Source organism: Ictidomys tridecemlineatus, chromosome 8, assembly GCF_052094955.1.
Source record: "Ictidomys tridecemlineatus isolate mIctTri1 chromosome 8, mIctTri1.hap1, whole genome shotgun sequence".
Classification (NCBI taxonomy): Eukaryota; Metazoa; Chordata; class Mammalia; order Rodentia; family Sciuridae; genus Ictidomys; species Ictidomys tridecemlineatus.
The window spans coordinates 63137874-63161065 of NC_135484.1; the positions used below are offsets into that span (position 1 = coordinate 63137874).

The 23192-nt window shown below is 34.2% G+C and overlaps 1 protein-coding gene across 3 annotated transcripts in view; it reads left to right on the forward strand.

Moving 5' to 3' along the window:
* The window catches only part of Fbxl4 (F-box and leucine rich repeat protein 4), a 79140-nt gene extending 57162 nt beyond the window's left edge, over positions 1-21978 (forward strand). For 2 of the 3 annotated variants that reach the window (XM_005335875.5, XM_040283128.2), the window contains exons 7-9: positions 13116-13187; positions 17145-17457; positions 21437-21978. In XM_005335875.5, coding sequence (XP_005335932.1) covers positions 13116-13187; positions 17145-17457; positions 21437-21600 — 549 coding nt within the window. In that variant the 3' untranslated portion in view covers positions 21601-21978. The remainder of the gene's footprint in view (positions 1-13115; positions 13188-17144; positions 17458-21436) is intronic. The other variant, XM_078019585.1, reaches the window with a different exon arrangement.
* Positions 21979-23192: the final 1214 nt, after the last annotated feature.

Here is a 23192-nt window from a genome sequence, read left to right on the forward strand (position 1 = left end):
CCTAGCTTAAACTTTCCTCTTAGAATTATAATTCATAGTGCCCCAGAGGTTCTGGTGTGTTGTATTACTCTTCTCATTTGAGTGTAAGAATTTTTTAATTTCTCCTTTGATTTCTTCTGTCATTCATTCATCATTCAAAGTGGTATTGTTCAACCTCCATATGTTTAGATAGTTTCTGTAGGGTTTTGGTGTATTGATTTCTAATTTCATTACATTATGACCTGATAAGATGAAAGGAATTATATCAAATTTTTTGTATTTGCTAAGAGATTTTTTGTTATTTTTTAGTTATACATGATAACAGAATATACTGTGACATAATTATAAAAGCATAAAATATAATTTGTTCTACTTTAGCCCCCAGTATTTCCCCTATCTCTCCCTTCCTCCCATCCCCATTTCATTTCCTCTACTCTACTGTTCTTTTGGCTAAGAGTTGCTTTGTGGCCTAAAATATGGTTTATTATGGAGAAGGTTCCATGAGCCACTGAAAAGAATGTTTATTCAGCTTTGTTGGATGTAATATTCTATTGAGGTCTGTTAGGGCCATTTGATTTATAATATTTTTCAAGTCTAGAGAGTCTTTACTGAGTATATGTCTGGATGACCTATTTGATAGTGAAAGTGATGTGTTGAAATTACCCAGAATTTTTGTACTGGGGTCTGTCTGGGGCTTCAGTTTGAGTAGTATCTCTTTCTTGTAATTAGTTGCACCCATGTTTGGGGCATAAATATTTATTATTGTTATATCTTCTTGTTTGATTGTCCCTTTACCAATATGAAATGACCTTCTTTGTCTCTTCTGATTAATTTAGGCATGAAATCAACTTTGTCAGATATGAGAGTAACTATTCCTGCTACTAGCTATAGTAGCTATTTCTGTGGCTCCATTCACAAAGTATATCAATTTATATTCATTCACTTTCATACTGTAGCAGTCTTTGCCTGAAAGGTGTGTCTCTTGCAAGTAGCATATAGGTAGATCTTGATTTTTAATCCATTTTGCCAGCCTGTGTCTTAATTGGAGAGTTAAAACCATTTATATTTGATGTTATTATAGACAGATATTTATTAATTCCTGACACTTCTCATTTGATTAGCTACTCTTCAGATGTGTTTTCTTTGTGAGCTCTAAGAGGTTTTTTATTTCTTCTTTGTGCAGTATTTTTTAAAATGAGGTTTTGTAATGCCAGTGTAGTAGTCATAAATTGTTTTAATTTTGCTTATTATGGAAGGTTTTTATTTAATTTTCAATTTTGAATGATAGCTGTGCTGGATATAGAAGTCTTGGTTGACAGCTATTTTCTTTCATGACTTGGAACACTTCATTTCAAGCCCTCCTGGCTTGTAGAGTTTGTGCTGAGAAATCAGAAGTGCTTCTGATTGGCTTGCCCCTCTGTATTTGACCTGACATTTTTCTCTTGAGGCTATTTTTTTTTAAATCTATCCTTGTTCTGTATGTTAAGCATTTAATCATAATGTCTTGTGGAAAGGTTCTTTTTTGATCTTATCTGTTTGGGGTTCTGAATGCCTCCTGTATTTGGATATAAATGTCATTCTAAGGTTTGGAAAACATTCTATTATTATTTCCCTGAAGAGTTTATTCACTCCATTAGCCTACATCTCAAAGCCCTCCTCAATTCTAATGATTCTTAAATTTGGTCTCTTCATCTTGTCCCAGAGCTCATATATATTCTGATCATGGTTCCCCCTTTTTTTTTTTTTTCCTTTAATACTGTCTCAGTGTTCAAGACTGGCCACTTAGTCTTTCACCTTTGTGATTCTGCCTTCAGCATGGTCTACTCTCTTTAAAAAACTTTCAGCTGAACATTTTATTGATTTATTGAGTTTCATTTCCAAGATTTCTGTTTGGTTCTTTTAAAATATTTCTATCTCCTTTATTTCTCATTCATAATCTGTACTGACTTCCTTAATTCATTTCATTGTTGTTTTGTGTGTGTGTGTGTGTTCTCTTGGAATTAATTAATCATTTTTATATATTTTTAAAAATTCCTTATCTGATATTTCATCCACGTAAATATTTTTGTGATCATTTGCTGGTGAATTATGACCTTTAGGAGGTGTTGTGTTAGCTTGCTTTTTCATGGTTCTTGTATTCATGTGTTGTGTTTTATGTATCGTTGGAAGGAATTTCTCTTCCACTCTTATGTGTGGACCTTTTTAGGGTACAGTCTTCACTTGCCAAAGTGTCCTGAGTGATAAAAATTGAACCCCCGCCCATAGGTGTGGTATCCGCAGCCTTTGTGTTATTTCTCTCTGTTTTTGCTATAGCACTGTATGTCTTTAGATGGGACCTGGGCGTTCACCCCTAGCCATTTCTACTTGGGGCCTACTCATTAGTTTGCGTTTTTGTGTCTTCTATTCTTTGTTTTAAAGTATAGCTGAAGACTGAATATTATTAATTTGCTGTGGAGCAAGGTGTGCTGTCTTTTGGTTGAATTTACTTTAGCAGCAGAGTTTCTACCCTGAGAACTTGTACTGTCCCAGTAGGTTCCCAGCATCCCCACAGAATGGGGGGAAACAAAAACAGCAACAACCAATGCAAACAATATGCAGCATTACACTAAATATATGGTTCCTACTATGTCGTCTACAATATTAATTGTCACAAAAACCAAAATGGTAGGGTTAGCAGTTGTCAACAGCAAAAACAGTAAGTAGCTATGGACTATGTCTGGCATTAAAACAAACAATAGGTGTCAGCTATGTTATCCCATCAGTAATAACTGCAACAGCATTAATGGTGGAGGGCAGGAATTTTAGAAACCAATTAGTGCTAAAAGATAGTAAAAATATAGTTAATCAAGAGCAAAGAAAAATGTTATAGGAAGGTAGAAAAGACTTTACAATTTCAAAAAGTGAAAAGAGAATGCAGAAGAGATGTAGTATGTCATGGTTATAAGAAAGGAGGAGAAAAAATAGAAGTAACAAAATAAAAGGAGAGTAAAAGAACAATAGAATTTGACTATTAGCAGAAGAAAAGAAAGAGAAACAAGTGAAAAAAAATATAAAACAAAACCAAAACCTAAATATACTAATCAAGAACTCTAATCCTCAAAAAAAGATAAGGCAAGGAAAAATAACTGCATTTTAAAAAATGCTAAAAATAAGAAAAAAGAAACAAATATGTATATGTATCCATTAACCAAATGTGCGTGCGCGTGCACACACACACCTACACAAGAAAGAAAGAAAGAAAGGAAAAAGATTCTTAATGAAAAATGAAGGAATTATTTCCACTGAAGTGGTCAAAATAGTCAGTGAGAACAAATGGACACTGTCTATGCCCAGATGTCTTTTTTTCCCATTTCTTCTTGAGCTATGAACTGAATGCAAGAACAAGGACTAAGGGTTGCTAAACCTTCCCTCTTTTTGTATTGCTCACCAAGGTGCCAGTTGGAGTGGCCTAAGATGGAGTCTGGTTCAAATAAGTCTCAGCTGGATGGGAAGTACGTCAGTTGGAGTTTTGTCTGCCCAGACCAGACTGATGACAGGGTGGGGCTGCTGCAGAGTTCTAACAGTGGGATTCTACAAGTGGAGCTTAGGTCTAATCAGGCCTTAGGGGCTTCATTGGATGGTGTTTGCTCTGGAGAGAGTATATCAACACACCCCTAAGGCCTGGAAGTTGCAGATCTCTGTGAGAAGTTTGGATCTCCAGAACTTCTCAAGGATTATACTTGGGTGAGGGAGCCAATCCTTTACCCCTTCTGCTTCCCATGAAAGCAGCCTTTCCCAGTTTTAGTCCTTTAGTGTATTCACACCCACCGGTTCAAATTCCTTACCCACTTAAGCTGGTCATGTGAGTTACCAGACTCAATGGGGGGAAGTAAGTTGGGCTCCCTTTCACTTTTGTAATTTGAATCCCTCTGGGTAAGATATTCTGTGTGCTTGTTTTTTCTTCTAGGTACACCCTAGATCACCCAGCAGGCCTTTCAAAGAAACAGTGCACAGTGTAGCCTCTGGATCAGCTAAGAGCAGGCTGCTTTTCTGATCTCAGGTGCTTCTGTGTGTTTTTCCGATCTCAGGTGCTTCTGTGTGTTTTTCCTCCCTCTCTGCCAAATAAGTGCCACTACTGATTCTGACACAACTGGCTTGGCTCCAATGTAGTCTTTTTTTCTTTGTTTAATGTACCCAAATTTCTGAGTCTCTCAGACACTCTGACAGTCCAATATTTAGTTTTAGTGAAATTCTTTTTTCACCTACCTCACAGAGAAACAGTTCTACTGCTTGAATCCCGTGCCATGGAGCAGCTAGGAATGCAGTCTTCCTCTAGCTCACCATCTTGAATCTCCCACCTGAAGTCCTTAATACATTTTAAAATATGCATGATATACATAAGTATAACTCTACTAAGCCATTAATCTGGACTGTCTAAAAGTTAAATGTGAGTATAATAAACAGATCATTTTTTGTTATTTTTGCTTAGAAGTCTAGAAAATGAAAAGTTATAAAGTTTAAGGGTAGCATTTCTTTATAAAACTGTCCATGAACATTTAAATTCATGCCTTCTTTTACCTATTAAAGTGCCTTTTTCCTTGTAAAAAGAAAAGGCATTAATAATAATTCTTTATAACTGTATGGCACTTTATATCTTCTTACACTGAACTTTTACGTCTATTATCTATCATTTTACTGACTGAAACTATTTTTGAAGTTGAAATTGTTCATTTTAGAGTTAGTCACTGGAGCATCTTAATATTTGGAGGCTTCACTAAGGACAGTAAGGGGAATAAATTTGCTAAAAAAAACAAACAAACAGGAGGACAGTAGTGAAAGGAGGTGAAATAGTCTTCTTTCTATTTTAATCATTGCAATATGGTGTTTATAGACTAATTTCTTTGCAATTCTTTTGTGAATCATGGTAAATTGTCAGGAACTTTGACCCATGAGCATGCTTTTCCATTGTTTTTGTCTAATTGTGATAAACTGTTCACACTGAGATAGTCTCTTGCTTTTGTACTTCACTCATAACCTGTTATAATATTTTACCATTTACTTTGACACCTTACTATCAGAAATGGTTATAATGTGATCTTTTTAAATATTTATTATGTGTTTATTTTTACAGTGGGGTACTAGGTTAAGAAGCTACATATGCTTTCTCACTTCGATGAGTTGTTAATTTATTACTAATAGTTTTCCACTGGGCTTTGAAGCTGCTGAACAGTGTTAGTAGGTAGATTATAGGTAGAATGTAAAAGAATTCTTTATGAATACATATTTATCAAATAACTGCATTTACTTAGAGTATATTTTGATAATCTATAGAAGAAATTATCATGGATCCAGTCACTCCTTAGTGAATTCCTTTCTGTAATGATTTAAATAAGACTGGTTTTATTTGAAAATTATAAAACATTTGAAAACAAATATGCTGACTTGCATTATTAAAGCTATAACTATTTAAATTATATTTTAATCTTTGAAACTATTCTTGTGATTCTGCTGAATGAGTCTTACAGAACTAACCAACAGAATTTGCAGACTTGGGGATTCAAGATACTTTATGTCTTAAATAAAAGGTTTATAAGATTTTACTTTTTATTTCTGAATATTTTTTTCATAGTACACTTAATGTAATTGATTCATTTATTTGCATGCTCTAGTTGTGTATAAGTGTTGCAAGTACTTATTATTGTGGAATTGTTTTCTTCTTTTAAGGAGGGATCTATAAAATTTTTCTGTGGATGGCCAGATGGTAAATATTTTACACCTTGCAGGCCATATGTTTCTGTCATGAATAGTGCAAAAACAGCCACAGACATGGGCTGGGGATGTAGCTTTGCAGTAGAGCACCTGCCTACCATGGGTGAGGTTCTGAGTTCAATCCCTAGCACCAGAAAAATAAAAATAAAACAAACAAAGAATAGCAACAACAAAACGAGCCACAGACAATACATTAATGAGTGGATGTGTCCATGTTGCAATAAAACTTTATTTACAAAAACAGCAATAGATAGGATTTGGCCTGTGAGCAGCAGTTTGCCAATTCCTGCTCTAAACTGTTGAGTCTGTGATTTCTCCAAATAAGGCCATTTTGTATTTGGAAATTGTAAATTTTTTCATAGTTTCTCCTCTTTTCTTTGAAATTAACAGCAATATTTTGATTCCAAATACTAACAGTATAGAAAAAGAATATTCTAAAGATACTTTGGAAGGGAATGAGTTAACTGAATTTTAAAAAGATATGCAACCGGGGGCTGGGGATGTGGCTCAAGCGGTAGCGCGCTCGCCTAGCATGCGTGTGGCCCGGGTTCGATCCTCAGCAGCACCACATACCAACAAAGATGTTGTGTCCGCCGAGAACTAAGAAAAAAATAAATAAATGTTAAAATTCTCTCTCTCTCTCTCACTCTCTGTGCCCCCCTCTCTCTCACTCTCTCTTAAAAAAAAAAAAAAAGATATGCAACCTGTTTCTGTAGATGTGTTCTCTCAGCACATCTGAGTATGCCTTAGTCTCTAGCTTTTCACTGATGAGCTCTGTGGGAGAAAGCCACAAAACTGGTAATTTGTACTTGCTCACTTCAGTGGTAGCTGTCGACCCTTTTATCTTCATTCAACTCCTTGTTAAGTTCCTCACAGTATCTGTTCCTTTGGTCATCACCTCGTATCCCCATCTAAGTCTTAGCATTTGATCTCACATCTCTTATTCAGCAAAGATGAGTGATGTCATCCAACATGAATCTTCTTTTGTTCTGTGTTCCTTTTCAAGGTAAAGATAAAATATCATAATTCCCTCTAAGATTACATGATTTTCTAATTCCCAGTTTAATTTGTAGTCTGGTTGTTTTAACACCAGAATAATTATAGTCAGTCATGAGATTCTTTTCTGACTTAAAAGTTCTCCTAGAGAAAAGAATACATCTACTATTCCACAATATGTTTTCCAGGTACATATGAATAGTCTCTTAGTTCTCTTACTTTTGTGCCTTAAAGTTACAATCTTTAGGATAGACAGTAAGTAATAGATAGTCCTCTAAGGAACATTCCAGGCAAGTTAATAATGGTTATTTTTGACAATAAATTTTTTTTGTTTTATTCTTCTTTTTAATTAGAAAAACTGATTCACCAGGGAATTCATCTAAAACTCTAACAAGAGCATCTTGTTATGTAGCCTGGGGATGTCTAATCAGAACTGGGTAGCAGTATTATAAGGCTCTCTCCAGGCCACTTTCAGGGTTTGGATGAAAGTCTTAAGAGAAAGGAGCGGTTTTGGTATAGGCAAATATACCAAGAGTACCTCATTATTTGGCATTGACCATGGTTCAGGGTCAGAACTAAGCTAAGCCTATTGCTGGTTCTGCAGTATTCCTAGTTCCTGTGCAGATCACTGCACCTTCAGAAGTCCTAGTTCAAAACAGAGTGATCTACAAGATCCTGAGGGAGGAATAAAATATGTAGGTTGGAGGGTGAAGGTTGAAAGAAAGAAATTAAAAGCATCTTTTTAAAAAGAAATTAAAATTATGCAGTATAAAGAAACTAATCAAGAACAAGTAGTTGTAAAAAAGGACTGATTAGAAACCTAGGAAATAAATTGTACTTATTGGAATTTTAATTCCATACATGAGATAAATTCTAAATTGGATGCAGAGATTTGCTAAATTAGAAAAGAAGTTTAAGGACTATACTTAAGTTTGTAAAAATTGTGAATGTCAGATACTGCTGTAAGTTCTTTATATTTGTAAAATACACACCAGTTAATCCTCAAAGCTACCCTATTCATTCATTTAATAAATATATATTTACTATGTTCTATTCACTATATTATTTATCTCTTGTTATATATTAATTACTTTGAAACTTAGTGGTTTAAAACAACTTATATTTATTATCTCACACATAATCTTGGTAGTGTTTTATTAACTGGGTAGTGTTGGCTCTAAGGACCATAGAAAGGCCTCAAAGGAAGCTGCCGCCAAGTTGTTACCTGGGACTCCAGTCATCCCAAAGTTTGACTACTAAGGGATCAGCTTCCAAACTCACTCTCATGACTATTGGCAGAGCTGTTCTTTAGCTCTTAGGCATAGGCCTCTGTTTCTTTCTACATGAGAGTCTCCATAGGTTGCCTGAGTATTCTTATGATATGGCACATGATTAATGGAGGAAAAAGGGAAGCTAATACAGGACCCACAGCCTTTTTACAACTGAATTAGTTAGGGTTCTCTAGAGAACAAAACTAATAGAAGACATATTACTGTAAGCAACTGGCTCATGTGATTATGGGGGTGTCATGCCTCAAGGTCTCCAGGCTGAGCTGGCAAGCTGGAGACCCAGGAAAGCTAATAGTATAGCTCCACCATGAAAGCCAGCAGGAGTCTCGGGAAGAGCTGATATTCTGTTTATTTCAAAGTCAGGACAAAGCCAGTGTCCCATTTTGAGAGCCATCAGGTGGGAAGAATTCTTCCTTATTTAGTTAAACAAAAGGGAAGGCAATCTGTTTTACTCAGTCTGTTAATTTAACTGTTAAGCTCACCCCAAACACAGCCTCATATAAACACCCAGAATAATATTTGTCCAAATGTTTGCAAGCCCAGTCAGGTTAATAAATAAAATCAATCACAATAACCTAATATCCAAAGTGGCATGCCATCACATCTGCTATATACTGTTGGTTAAAAGTAAGTCACTAAATCTATCACACCTATTACAGGGAAAGAAATTAAGCTCTACTCTGAAAGGAGGGAGCCTAGAATATCATATGGACTTTTTTTCAAGCCACTGTAACTTGGGAAATTGTCATGTCCATTGAATATCAAAGTTCAGAAGAAAAACTGGAAGGAATGGTAGAAAAGTAATGTTCAAAGAGAATTGGTAAGAATCTGCACTTTTCGTGAAGAACAATGTGAGTCTTCAAATCAAATGAACTCAGAATATCAAGTAAAATTAATGAAAATTAATCTTGAGTGCTTATTTGGAGCTTCTAGCAGGGAACTCAGCTATTCATATACCCTTGACCAAAGAATGGTCCTTCTCTATTGAGGAAGGTCATCCTCTTTTACTGAGTACACAGGTTCAGGAAGGATGCACATGGAGTGGTGAGGGAGGAAGGGGACACCCCTCTTACTAGCCAGATAAGCTGAATCAACCCTTGCAATCAATGGGGTAACAAATGTCTCAGCCAGACCATCCTCATAGCTGAAAATAAATCTTCCTAGACACAATTTAACAAAATTGTGATCTTTAAAAATAAAGAGACAAGAGCTATTGGAGGTGGTGGGCGGGGGGTGGGGGGGGAAGAAACCACTGTCCGCTGTGCACAAAAGAAGACAATTAGATTGGGAGTAGACTTCTTATTAAATAACAGTGGCTAATAATTAATGGAGTAATATTTTCAAAGTAGTAGAAGAAGATAACAGTTATCTTTAAATTTTAAGCTTGGCTAAACTTACAGTAAGATTGAGGATAAATAACATGTAAGTTGTTTAGCTTTGTGACTCAAATTTCTCACCTATAAATGGTAATAATGATTATAGTTCATAAGTTATTATCTGTTCTGTTCACTGCTATATCCCAAGTGTCTGATACATAGTAGGCATTCATGACTATTTGTTAAGTGAATAAATGAATGGAGTTGTTGTGAATTTTAGTTAAAGAATTTACAGCAATGCATGAGTTATCAATATGTACTCAATAAATAATTGTTAAGATTTTACCACCCGTTAACTAAAAGAACTGTTAAAAAAAAAACAGTGAGGAGGTATCAAATGTAATAAATAATTATAAAAATGATAAGATGCCAGTAAATTAATTAATGATAATGGGGGGGGAGAAAGGGTAATCTTTTTGTATTATTTTGAAAAAGGTAAAACCAAAATTTAGAAGGTGATTCTTAAATTGATGTGAAAGAACAAAAAGGTCAAAAACAGCTGAGAGTGTTGAGGAATGAAGGATGTTTACCCTACTAGATTTTAAGGCTTATTACAAACAATAATGAGACTTAAGAGTTGGTTCAGAGAAAGGCAAATAGACCAGTGAAACAAAATGATCCAAAAGTATACACACACATATATGGAAATGCAACATATGACAGAAAGCATCACAAATCAAAGGATAAAGTAGACTTCAATACATTGAACTGGACAAGGGGTAAGAATGAAATATTATATTCTGTCATATATAAAAACTGTTCATTAAGAACTTAATGGCAAAATGAAGACTTTCAAGCTGTTATTTTATTAAAAAGAATATTTTGTTTTGAGTAAAGAACTGTTTAAAGGGGCTAGGGTTGTGGATCAGTGGTAGAGTGCTCACCTAGAATGCACAAGGCACTGGGTTTGATCCTCAGCACCACATAAATGTAAAATAAATATTTTGTGTCCACCTAAAACTAAAAAATAAGTATTAAAAAAAGAACTATTTAAAGACAGCAGAATGCAAGCATAAGGGAAAATAGATTAATATGACCACATTAAATTTTAAAATATGCACATCTCAAAAGATCCTCTATAGAGGATCAGATTTAGAGAAGGTATTTGTAATAACTATAGCTAACAAAGATCCTATGTATGCATACACATATGCATATATCATACTTAAAGAATTCCTGAAAATTAAGGAAAAAACAGCCAGTGGAAAAATCAGCAAAGAATATAATTATGTAATTTACAGAGTAAAAAATATGAGTGGCCAATAAACATAGAAAGACTCTCATCCTCATCAGTGATCATACTACTTAAAATTATACCATTCCATATTCATCAGAGGGATAATTGTTAGAAGGGATGAAAAGACAGTTGTGTTGACAAAGATATAATAAACTAAAAATACCACTTATTTAAACTAGTATGACTCAAACATTAAGTAGAGCTATTTTGCTGAATTGTATAAAGTAAGAGCATAACAAAACATGTAGAAATTGTTACTCTGAGGTGTGCTCTAGAGAAATGTTCTTCTATATGGACAAGAAAGTACATTTAAGAATGTTTATTATAACACTTTTGTAATAGGGAAAATTGTAAACAACTGCTCATCAAATGAGAGTATATGTTGTAATTTATTTCTAAAATGGAATATTATACAACATTTTAAATCAGTGAACTAGAACTATATGTAGCAACGTGGACAAATACCTTACAAAACAAATGAGGAAGATGAGAAATACACATATGCATATACCATGAATACCAATATTAAATACTAACTATGGATGTATCGAGTGTAGTAAAATTATATCACCTGTGTGTGTTTTGGGGCTGGGGGTATCTCCAACATAAGTGGCCTACCACTGAGTTTTAAAAATTATATTTTAAAGTTATGTTACCTAGGCTAGCCTCAAATTTGCTATCTTCCTACCTCAGCTTCCTGAGTGTCTGGAATTATAGGCATGCACCACAATGCCCAGCTTCAAATATGTTTTTAAACACCAAGGCATTATAAAGTTACTTATGAGGAACTTTATATATGGATGGAGAGATATAAAAATAGAGATATTAGTAAAGAAGGCAAAATGTTAGTTGATAAATTTGAGTATTGACTACATGGGTATTATATTGGATCCTATAAGTATATATACTTGAGATTCTTCATAATAAATCATTTTAAAATAAACCACAAAACATGGTTCATGAACTATTTGTAGACCTCCACATGTATATGTATATATTTTTTTTAATTTAAAATTTCTTACTCTTTAGAAAGTCTCTCTAATGTATTCTGGGTCTTGCTCATGGGAAAGTCTTATAAAACAACTTTCTTATAAGGATTTGGTATCCTAATAAAAAACAAATCAAATGTTCTATATTTGATAGTAAGTCAGAATGGCTTAAGTATTATGGAGAACCTCAAAGTTAGTTTATCTTAATACACTGTTTCTAATGTTAATATTCTAAGAGCTACATGGGATTGTCTTATAAATGTTATGGTAAAACAAGTGTAAAATCAATGTGAACTTTTTTTTTTTTTGCTTAAATTTAAAGAAATGCTCAAGAGGGAAGTAATTAGACTAAAGTCTAATATATTCCTCTGGATCTTATTATAACCATTAATATATATTTTTTCTTTAAATAAACTGATTTTTATGTAAAATTCTTTCTTTATTTTCTCAATGAAAATCTTATCTGAGATTTGACTAAACATTTTGTGTTTCCATTGACACATTCTTCACCCCCCAATGTGTTCAGTAGCTGAACATATTATGTAAGCTAACATATTATGTAGGTTGTATAAGAGCTCAATTTTGTTAGATATAATTTAGGTCAGATGTTTAAAAAGTGATTTTGCTGTGTAAGTCTGAATAGTTTTCTCCTTAATTTACAAAAGAAATGCTAGAAATTTGGATATTTTACATTGCTTTATTTATTTCTTTTTACAAATTTTCATTGTAGATGTGCTATAAAATAGGATTTTTAAAATATTTGAGACTGGTATGATTATGTAGCAGTCTAGCACATCTTTGGGTTTCTTTAGTGGTGAAACCGTTTACATTGGACAGGATAAATGGGCTTAAATGGCAAGAACATGACTAGAAAGTGCATGTTAGGTACATTTCAGTCAGCATGTTGCTACTGACAGGTGCTCAATGGTTGTTGGTATCCTTGTCAGCAAAGAGAATCCTTTGACATTAAAGTCACCAGCTTAGTCCTGATTTGGGGTGACTCTATTGGCAGTTCCATCAGACTGCAACTGATCAGTGAATGTCGGAGCTGCTGCTGTTTTTCAGGAGTGTCACTAGGCCCCTGTGGTGCATACACGTGCGCACTCACTCACTCTCTCTCTCTGCATGCTCGCTCGCTCTCTCTCATTCTGTCTTTGGAGGGAGGGATGGTTTAATTTGTCTTATAACCAGGCTTTCAAATTGCTTTCCTCTGGGAAATAAACTGAGAGGTTACAGGGAATACAGTATCTTTGGAGCATGCAAAACCATATACAACGTGATGACTTACATGGAGACTAGTAATGATTACCTTGACTCCAAACCAATCAATGGTGGGCGCACCTGGGGACTCATTAAATGGCATTTGTGGAATCTGTAACTTAGGTTTTGAGCTGTATTTCAGGAAAAGCAGTGACAGCTTTTAATGTCTAATTGACCTCTTCTCTTTGTTTCACTTTCTTTCACTTTCCATATTTGCCTCTGATGTGGTCCCCGATGGCAGCAAACAGCACTGCTCAGCATTTTGAACTTCTGTTCAGAGCTTCAGCACCTCAGTTTGGGCAGTTGTGTAATGGCAAGTATTTGAAAATTCTTTATACCCAATTGCTTTTTCTTTTTCTTCCCATGAGTGAATTTCCTGGTCCACTACACCCAACACTTATCCACAGTTTCTGACTTATGGTTAACTGTTTTGTACCCCACTTTCAAACATTTTTCTTCAATTGGCGAGGATGTCTTTGAAACACTAACATTTATCAACAAGAGACATTTATCAACAAGAGTAAGAAAAGTACAGAGGGTGGAAAAAGTTCAGTTCTGCCCAAGCTAGCTGTTATTGCAAACATACTATTTACCTCTCTGGGTTTCTTTACAAAATAAGATATCAGTCATATCCATGTGTTAATAGTTTAATAATTTTTTACAAAGTTAATTTTAGTTTTTGTAAATTATTGGAATATTTCCAAGAAATATTGATGATAATAGACTTTTTTGTTTCTATAGAGTTTAACTGTCCTACTTGGCAAAATAAAAAGACCAACACCTTATATTAGAACTCAGTTGTTTTTGAAATTTTACTCTGTGAAATCCAGAATCCTAGGAATTCTTAGACTAGATAGATAATTTCTAAAATCCTTCAAGATTCAAAATTGTGATTTCACATACCCCCAAAAGAAGTTGTGAGAAAAATTATTTTTTTTTCATCTAAACTACTTAATTATGTGGCTTACAAATAACACTGAGACTTAAAAGATAATTGATTCTTAGGGTATGTGTATGTGCGTGTAAATACTCACCAGAAATGAATCTTCCTGTGGAGCAATTCATTTCCCTTCACTTTTTTCAATACCTCTATCCAGAGCAGATTTAGGAGATCCCCAGACCAGTCCAGTTTTGTATCCACTCAACAGAAAGACATGAATAAACAGTTCAGTTGCAATGTTCCAGAGAAATTCTGGTACCCTAGACTTGGAATCAATAGGCAGCATCTCTGACCTAAAAGACATTTCATTTGAGCATCTTTTAGAGCTTAGCAATGGCTTCAGAGATCTCCCAGGATTTGGCAATGTAGGCTAGACAGATGTCTCTTATAGTAACATATTTACCTCCATTGGTCTTTATCCCAATGGTCTTTAATCCTGGCAGTTTGCTCTTATTACAAGCATTGTCTCAGTCTGTCCTAGTCTTTTGAAATACTTTGACTTGCAGTAAGGAGAAACCACAAGTTTCTCCTTACTGCAAGTCAAATTCTTACCTTTGTAAGCCATTTCATAGCTTTCTTTGGATCCCTGTAGTGGGTTTCTAGATGAGCCCATTGATAGTTGATGGCAGTTTCTGTGACAACAAACCAGCCACTTGGATTTTTTAATATTACTAGCCTTCTCTTGTTAGATTGGTTACAAACAAACAAACAACAACAACAACAACAAAAAAAACCCTGTTTAACTAGATGTTGCTTATTCTGCTTCTTATTTACCTTCTCTTAAACTCGAACAATATTCCCTAGAAAAGCAAGCCTCTAGCCATAGACACTTTTAGAGTTGGAATTATATATAGATAGATAGTTAGAATTACATGTATTTCAAATTAGCATTTTTCTAAATTGGTCTATGGAAAATTGGTCCTGAAGGATATTCAGTTATAAAAAGGTAGGTATGTAAGGGTACAGTGGAGATTTATAGTCAAAATTAGGAATTGATATTACTGAGTCCTCCTCTTAAGAGTTTTAACTTGCAACAAAGAAACTCTTGCCATCACTAAACCCAGTGTTTTCTAACCTTATTTGACTATTGAACCTGTTTTCCTATGTTACATATATTAATATATACTATACTTTAGATAAATAGGCTATTTTTTAAAATGAAGTATATAGTTACCAGTAAGATTGTTACCATTGTTATCTGTTTGTTAACTATCAGGTACTTGACAGAGGAATTCAGAAATAATGCTAATATTGCTGTTAACATCATGATTAGGGCTTCAATAAATGTCATAGAAATACTGTTTTTATTTCACAGTAGGGCCAGGGTTCACCAGGACAGTGACATGCATAGCCCTTGGTTGATAGTTTAATACCATGCTTATCTCAGTTTCCTATCAAGTTGATCAAAAGTCAGGATGTTTTACTGGATGTTTTATTTTGACTATCCAAATGGTAGCAATTTACAGATTTGTGTTATTTATGAACCTGTTATCCTTACAGGTAGAGCACTGTATTGACTTTGGACAATGCTTATGATTTATTATTTATCTTCCCTGATCATTTTCCTAATAACATACTTTTTCTATATTGAATATAGTTGTTGATACAAATTAATTGTACCACTTTTTTCTCTGAAACTAATCTTTGTGCTACAAGTGCCAGCTTGACAGATTTGCAGTGATCAGAACTTCTGAAGAATAATATCTCACCAATAACAAATCTAGATATTTTAGTCACTGCCATAAACATTTTTGGTAGGATTCTGAAATTTTAAATTTTTTCTGTCATTTGGAAAGAGAATTTTTAAAAATTTGTATTGGAATAACTGATTATCTCTTCAGTTTAAAGTTGTATCATCCATGGTAGTGGAAAACGATGAACAAATAGATAACAAAGCCCTTGAAAAGTATTCAGAAGTTTGCTTTAACCATTAGTTCTAGCTCGCTCGCTCTCTCTCTCTCTCTCTCTTTCTCGTGCGCGCTCTCTTTCTCTCTCTCTACCAAATCTTTTAGCCAAGTTTGTAAGCAAATGTATTGGTTACAATTAGGTTCAAGTGCCAGTGATAGAAAAATTCCAAATGACTATCTTTAAACTAGAGAGTTATTTCTCTTTCATATAATGAAGTGCTGGAAGTGAGCAACCCATGCTTTACTCCTTAGGCTCCCAAGAGGTCCTGAACTCTAGATCACTGCTCTGCAGTCTCTTTATGTCATACATTTGATCTCCTGGTTTATGGTGAAACTCTAGCCATCACATCTCCAGGTCAAGCAGCAGGAATGGAAAAAGACATAATACCTTCCTTTATGGACCCTTTCCAGAAATTGCATGCCTTTTGAGGACTCTTTCCTATTACCTAGAACTTAATACTTGTAGTTTAAAAATCTGGGAAATATAGTTTTTATTCTGGACAGCCTGAATTAATTTTGCCCATTTATTTGTCTCTGTTTTTCCAAAAAAAATGTGAACCAAATAATGTTTTTTGTTTACTTTTGTTCCTGGTTTCTAGAGTGGTGCTAGTACATAATAGTAGCACAAATATTTATTGAAAATCGAATAAACCAGTGAACATAAGGAAGTAATCATTATAAATCTTCACTATTTTGTTTTCTTTTTGTCTTCTCGTAATAACTTTGATACCTGATCATAACAAAATCAAATGAATCTCCTAAAAGAATATACTTAAAGAAACATTATTAAAGCATATAAAGCCCAAGAACTGAAATATTAAATCCTTAATTAATAGCTGCTTATCCTATAATGATGACATAAGTATTGGATACCTTCAGTAACTGACAATGATTAATGTTATCATTATTTTTGTGTTGTATTTTCAGTTTGTAAAAGCCTCACTTAACCCAGAGCTGCTATCCTAATGAGTACTATTAGAATTTCCACAGTTTTAGAACCTGCCAAGGTGCCACCTTCATTAAAGATATATTATATACCTACCTAACTATATTAATATATATAAAATAAAAGATACTGGGCCTAGTGACCAGCAACAAGGTCAAAATGGTAGGCATAAAAGAATAACACATAATCCTCCAATTCTCCATGAGAGATTGAAGACTTGAGATTGCTTTGAGATTTAATTCATAAATGTCCTCTGTCAGTTCTGTTAAATGGAGTTTTAAGTAAGTGATTACTCTTGCTGTTTTGTGAAATCATGGCAGATCTGTAAGATGAATGGGTAAATCTATATTAACAAGGATGTGGGTATATTTACATGGAGGCAAACAATAAGAGATGATTAACAATATTCTAACAAGCTCTAAACAGTTTGCATTTCTGAGCACAACATATAAAAGCTTGGAATTGTTTGATTTCCAGATTGAAGACTATGATGTGATAGCTAGCATGATAGGAGCCAAGTGTAAAAAGCTCCGCACCCTGGATCTATGGAGATGTAAGAATATTACTGAGAATGGAATAGCGGAACTGGCTTCTGGATGTCCACTTCTGGAGGAACTTGACCTTGGCTGGTGTCCTACTCTGCAGAGCAGTACCGGGTGCTTCGCCAGATTGGCACGCCAGCTCCCAAACTTGCAAAAACTATTTCTTACAGCTAATAGATCTGTGTGTGACACAGATATAGAAGAACTTGCATGTAATTGTATCAGATTACGGCAACTGGACATATTAGGTAAGGATGCAATATATAAATTTTTTTGAAAGCCTGTTTCCTTGACATAAAACCTAATATCAGATTTTTTTCAAGGAAACCACAAAGAAACGTAACAAAATTTTTCCCAAGAAGACTGCTTGGTTTGATAAAAAATATAAGAAATAAGGAATAATTATATATATATATACATATATATATATATATATGTATGTGTGTGTGTATACACACACTTAAGTTACAACTATATTGTTGAATATGTCAAAGTTCTAAATAACTAATTCTTGGTCTAATTAGAAGAGAGAATTTAGCTGAACTGTGTTCTCCATTTTTCTTGAGGAGAAATGAAGAAATGAATCCATTTTAAAATGAATTCAAGTTAGATTTTCTTTTAAAGTTTCTTAATGTTGAACTGTTAATAAAGGAATGTTGTGATGTCTCCATCCCTGCTAATTTCAGTTTTTAGAAATAGTTCTACCCTGAGGCAGATCTCTTGAAAATTCTTTCCAGTTCTGGGATTCCTTGTGTCCTTATTGCATTCATCAGCCAGGAGCCCTTTGAGATGTCATTACTTACTTCTTATCTTATTCAAAGGTGCTAGTGGTGCCACTGTACTTGTCATTGCCCACACAACTGGTAATTTGTGATCTCACATAGCACTTGAACTGTTTTCTGGCAGTCTGTTACTACTAATTTACAATTGATTAGTCCATAAAGTACATGTGTATCCCTTCTTCTTTATTAAACATTCAACAAAAGGAAAATCTGAAGATTCTCAGTTAAAATCTCTCCACATTCAGGTTTATGATACATTTGTAGATGCTGCTTATGTTGTTGCACATTACTTATTCAAACTACTTTTAGGCCTCTCATGTGCACACTTCAGATTAAATACTTCATCTGTGTGATATTTTATTTGATCTTCACAGCTCGGGAAGTTTTATATCATCATGTTTTCATAGGTGAGGGTACTGGCACCCAGTGGTTAATAAATGGCAGAGAAAAGGTTCAAATCTAATGTCTTTGGTTCCATAGTCAGTACTTTTTTTTTTGGTCACACCATACCTACTCTATGGTTATTTCTTTTCCATCCTACCTATCTTTCCTATTGAATTGTCCTAAGCCTTTTGTAAGATAAATATTTCAAAAAGTTCAAGAAAAAGCTGTGAATTCACAAGAACATGAGTTTCACTTCAGAAGATAGTGCTGTTGCTGGTTAAAATCTATTTTTTATAACTCCTTCCTCAAAAACAAACAAACAAACAAGCAAAAAAACCATCATATACTGACTTGCGCAATAGCCAATGTCTGGAGTAGATACTACAGAACTATGAAAGTGTCAGGAACACTGATTCTAAGCAATGCTCAATTGTGATGAGCAGTGGGGTTGGTTGTCAGGTGATCTAAATTTGGCCTGTTAATTGTGTGGATGAGGGAGTATAACTCAGTGGTAGAACATTTGACTGCAAATGTATGAATAGTTTTACAGAGATATAAAAGAAAAATAAGTATAATGACTTTCTTTGGGAGAGTCTGTTCTAACCACTGTGCTGCATTTTCTTTACTTTTGTTGTTGTTTGATTTTCTTTCATTTTTAAGTGTTATAAGGCTTTTTTGAAAATAAGGATTCTCAGTTCAATCAAGGCAATAGTCATTATTTTGTCATTGCTCGATAGAAGTGTTAAGTGGCATACCTGCTTCACAGTGAAAATGCTGCTCATCAGTACAAAGCTGAGTGAGTAGTATATTCCTTCCTTTAAAGAGATTATAACTAGGGGCTGTGGCTGTGGCTCAGCGGTAGAGTACTTGCCTCACACATGTGAGGCACTGGGTTCAATCCTCAGCATCACATAAAAATAAATAAATAAAGTAAAAAGATATTGTGTCCATCTTTTAAAAAAGAGATTATAGCTAGTAAGAAGGAGAAAAATAATCATAATACAAGCCAGAGGCAAGTCCATTTTAATGGGGCTCAGAAAAAGATAGCATATATGATTACAGAATAAAGGAAGTTTATTATTATATTATAATTAACCTTTATTTAAAAGGTTAGTAGATATTTTAAAGACATCCTTGAAAAGTGATGAGGAAATGGGAAGGGATGACAAAGAACAGCATGAAGCAAAAATATAGCAGTTGATTTTTCAGACTACCTTTAGAGAACAAATCATCGAATTTAATTGTATATATCTATTTTGTTAGTACAATGAAAGCTTTAATGGAGAATTTTGAACACTGGGATGAAAAATCTGCACAAAATTAAGTGAGGAATAGCTATTATGGGATTTTTTAGTTAGGAGAATGAATGACATATTCATGGCCATGTTTTACCTGGGAATGCATAGCAAGTTGATTGGAAAAGGAAGAGATTAAAATCAGAGAAATTTGTTGCAGTAATCCATATAATGAGGGTCCAAACCAAAGTGATGGTATTGGGAATTAACCAACAACAACAAAAAAAAATACAAGCTACTTCAGAAGCATATTTAAAATTTAAATTTTAAAGTTGAGTTCCTTCACAGAATTCTTTAAAGCTTTACAGAACTCGTTCATCAGGAAACTCAGGTTCTATTGGGCAAGACAAGCAAATAACAATCACAATCCTGAGTTTAAGAAAACGAACAACTAAGTATCTAGGGTTGAGGTTGTCACAAAACAGAAAACCAGAAGCCCACTTAGAATAACTTAAGCATAAAGAAAAGAAAATTATTATAAAGATACAGTTTTATCGCTTAGATCCCATGAGATCTCTCTTCTTCATTCCTCCTCCCCCTCCCTCCCTTCCTCCCTTCTTACTTTTCCTGTCCTGTATGCTTTAGTTCTGTCTCCTACCCCACCCTCTGCAACTTTGTATTCACAGACTTTTATGTGTGCTTTTCCCTTGACTTTCTTTGGTTTTTTTTTTTTTTTTTTTTTTTTTTTTTTGATCCTCATAATCACCTATGCTTCTCTGGGTGTACATGGCCAAATATAACAGTTGCAGCCCACTGTTACCTGTCTATAGAAATAGTAATCTGTGGACATTGAAGGCTTTGCCCAATCCCAATTCTAAATTCCCAGGGGAATCTGGATTGATTTACCTTGGGACCAGTCACAGATGGTGACAATAGAATTTAGCTCTGGAGCCCACAACAGGGAGGGGAATAGAAAAGAGTTATCAGAGAATGAGGCTTAAGTTAACATTTCAGAAATCCTAATGCCCTTCCTACTAGATGTATATATATGATGATTGTGATTGTTGCTCCCCAGAAAAACGAGAGTTAAAGCAAGGTATGTTTTACAACAGATCATCTCTTAGAATCAAGTGATATTTGGTATTTATTAAGTGCCTACCATGTATCAGATGCTTTTCATAATTAATTTAGTATCTAACTAAATATCCCATGATTGCTTCAGTTTTAACATGGACTAAAATAACTCCTCACCCATCACCTACCATTCACTGTAAAACTTATCAAATTTTGTTATATGTATTTGTTTTCAATGCTGGTCAGTGAGTTCCTGAGGCAGACATGAGTCTTATTCCTCTTTGCATTTCCAGTGCCTAAAACTGATACTCAATACTTAACAGAGTAGTTGCTCAGTAATTACATTGCATGGAATTAGAGGTTGAATTATTATAGACATTGCTGCCTAATTTGACCTGTGGGTTAAGGAAAATGAGATGTGAAAAACATTTTACACTAGAGTGATAGAAGTAGGAAAGTCTAGATGAACTGATTAGAAGGGGTCAGAAGTAGAAATACAAATGGCAGGTAGATGACTGACAATATTCAGATCCTGGATGCCACATTGCCTAGGAACACTGATTTTTGTTGTTGTTGTTGTTATTGGTTTTTTTAGTAGAACTATTTCAATATGAAGACTTTTATTTTAAAAATGCTTTTAATTTTTAAAAGGACATTTATTTTAAGTATATTTTAAATAAAAAGGGACTCAAAATAGGACATTTATAATATTATATTTAAATTATTTTGTTTGATTTTGTTTTTTCAAACAGGAACAAGAATGGTAAGTCCAGCATCCTTAAGAAAACTCCTGGAATCTTGTAAAGATCTTTCCTTACTTGATGTATCCTTCTGTTCACAGATTGATAACAGAGCTGTATTAGAACTGAATGCAACCTTTCCAAAAGTGTTCATAAAAAAGAGCTTTACTCAGTGACTTAATATATATTATGTCACTAAAAGTTGATATGCTTTGTAAGGATTTTATTTGGAGGTGGTTTTGTTGTATCTTTTGTTTTTATAATGGTGAGGATTAAGACATTTGTGGATTTTAAAGAAAAATATGAAATTTCCCATTGAATCAAGTAAAAAATGTGAAGAAATGTTCTCACAAAATACTGTAAGCCATTTTCATCAAGAATATGTTAGTCACTGATATTATTTTTACTTTGTGTTAAAGTGGAATTATGTTTTAATCAATAATTGTGTTAATAAAAGAATAATATGAAAACATTTTAACTTATTTTTAAAGGGATGCTTTAAGCATTAAAGTATCATGATATTTATGCAAAAATAAAGTTTTTTTCACACTTCATGTAAAGATGCCTCATTAAAGCTTTATGACTCAGCATATATTTTGTCTGGTATATTCAAAATTGTCAGAGCTAGTTGGGGAAAGAGACATGTTTTTCCATCTAAGTTTTTTTCACTTCTGATATTTATCTGTTTCATTACTAGATGTTGCCAATATAAAAATCTAGGCATAAGCAAGAATAAGAGGTAAACTACTAATTGAAATAACTTTCCAACTATTAAACAGATGCCATGAAAATTTGCCAGAGGAAAAGATTTAAGGCTTTTGAATTACATGTAGATTTTAATTACATTTAAAAATCATATATGTGGGTTTTAAAATTTTTTCCAGTGCAATAATAACGTTAATGATTAGAATTCAGCTACAGTTAAGGGGTGGCAAGAGAGAAAGGTCAAAACAACAAAAAAAGCAAATATTATTTGTTAAATAGTGAATTGATTTAATTTTGTTATTAAGAAAGTAGACAGAAAATATTTTGTGGCATGGAAAGGTAAGGCTGGAGAGAACCACTCGGAGCCTCCGGGAGGGGACCGCGCCCGCTCCTTTTGAGCCCCAGAGCATGCCCATTCCAGGAGGACAGTTGAGGCCAGTACACTTTTGACTCAATGGGGCTGAATGGGTTACAAAATGTCCTCCTATGCTTGAGACCTACAGACTACATGTCCTACAGGAACTAATCAATGGTTTTTTATCTCCTGGAGATACATTAGAAACATAAATATGGTGCCAAAAGAACTTCTTATATTTCTCTGACTACGGTTTATTTGGACATACTTTTGTATGGAAGAGAGGTATACACACTATGGCTACTCCTTATACAGAGACTTTGTTGTGTAGGATCATGGACCATCCTAGTAGGGAAAAGGATGAAAGACAACGGACAACTAAACCCATGGCACAAAGGAGTGCACACTGCTCTCGACCATCTGGCTCTTTGACATCCTCTGGGGTTCTTATGGTAGGACCCAACTTCAGGGTTGGCAAGAAGATAGGGTGTGGGAACTTCGGAGAGCTCAGATTAGGTAAGAAATCGGTTGTCAGTGGCTTCCACTAACAACAATTGCTATAATAAGCTTGATATGTTTCAAGACAAGCAGTTTATAGTTTTATGGGAAGTTTCTCTTAAGTAGGACCTGTTGGCATAAGAAATAAAGGATTTGTGAAGGGAACTATAAAAAAAAAAGAAAAGAAAGGTAAGGCTGTTTTGAATAACA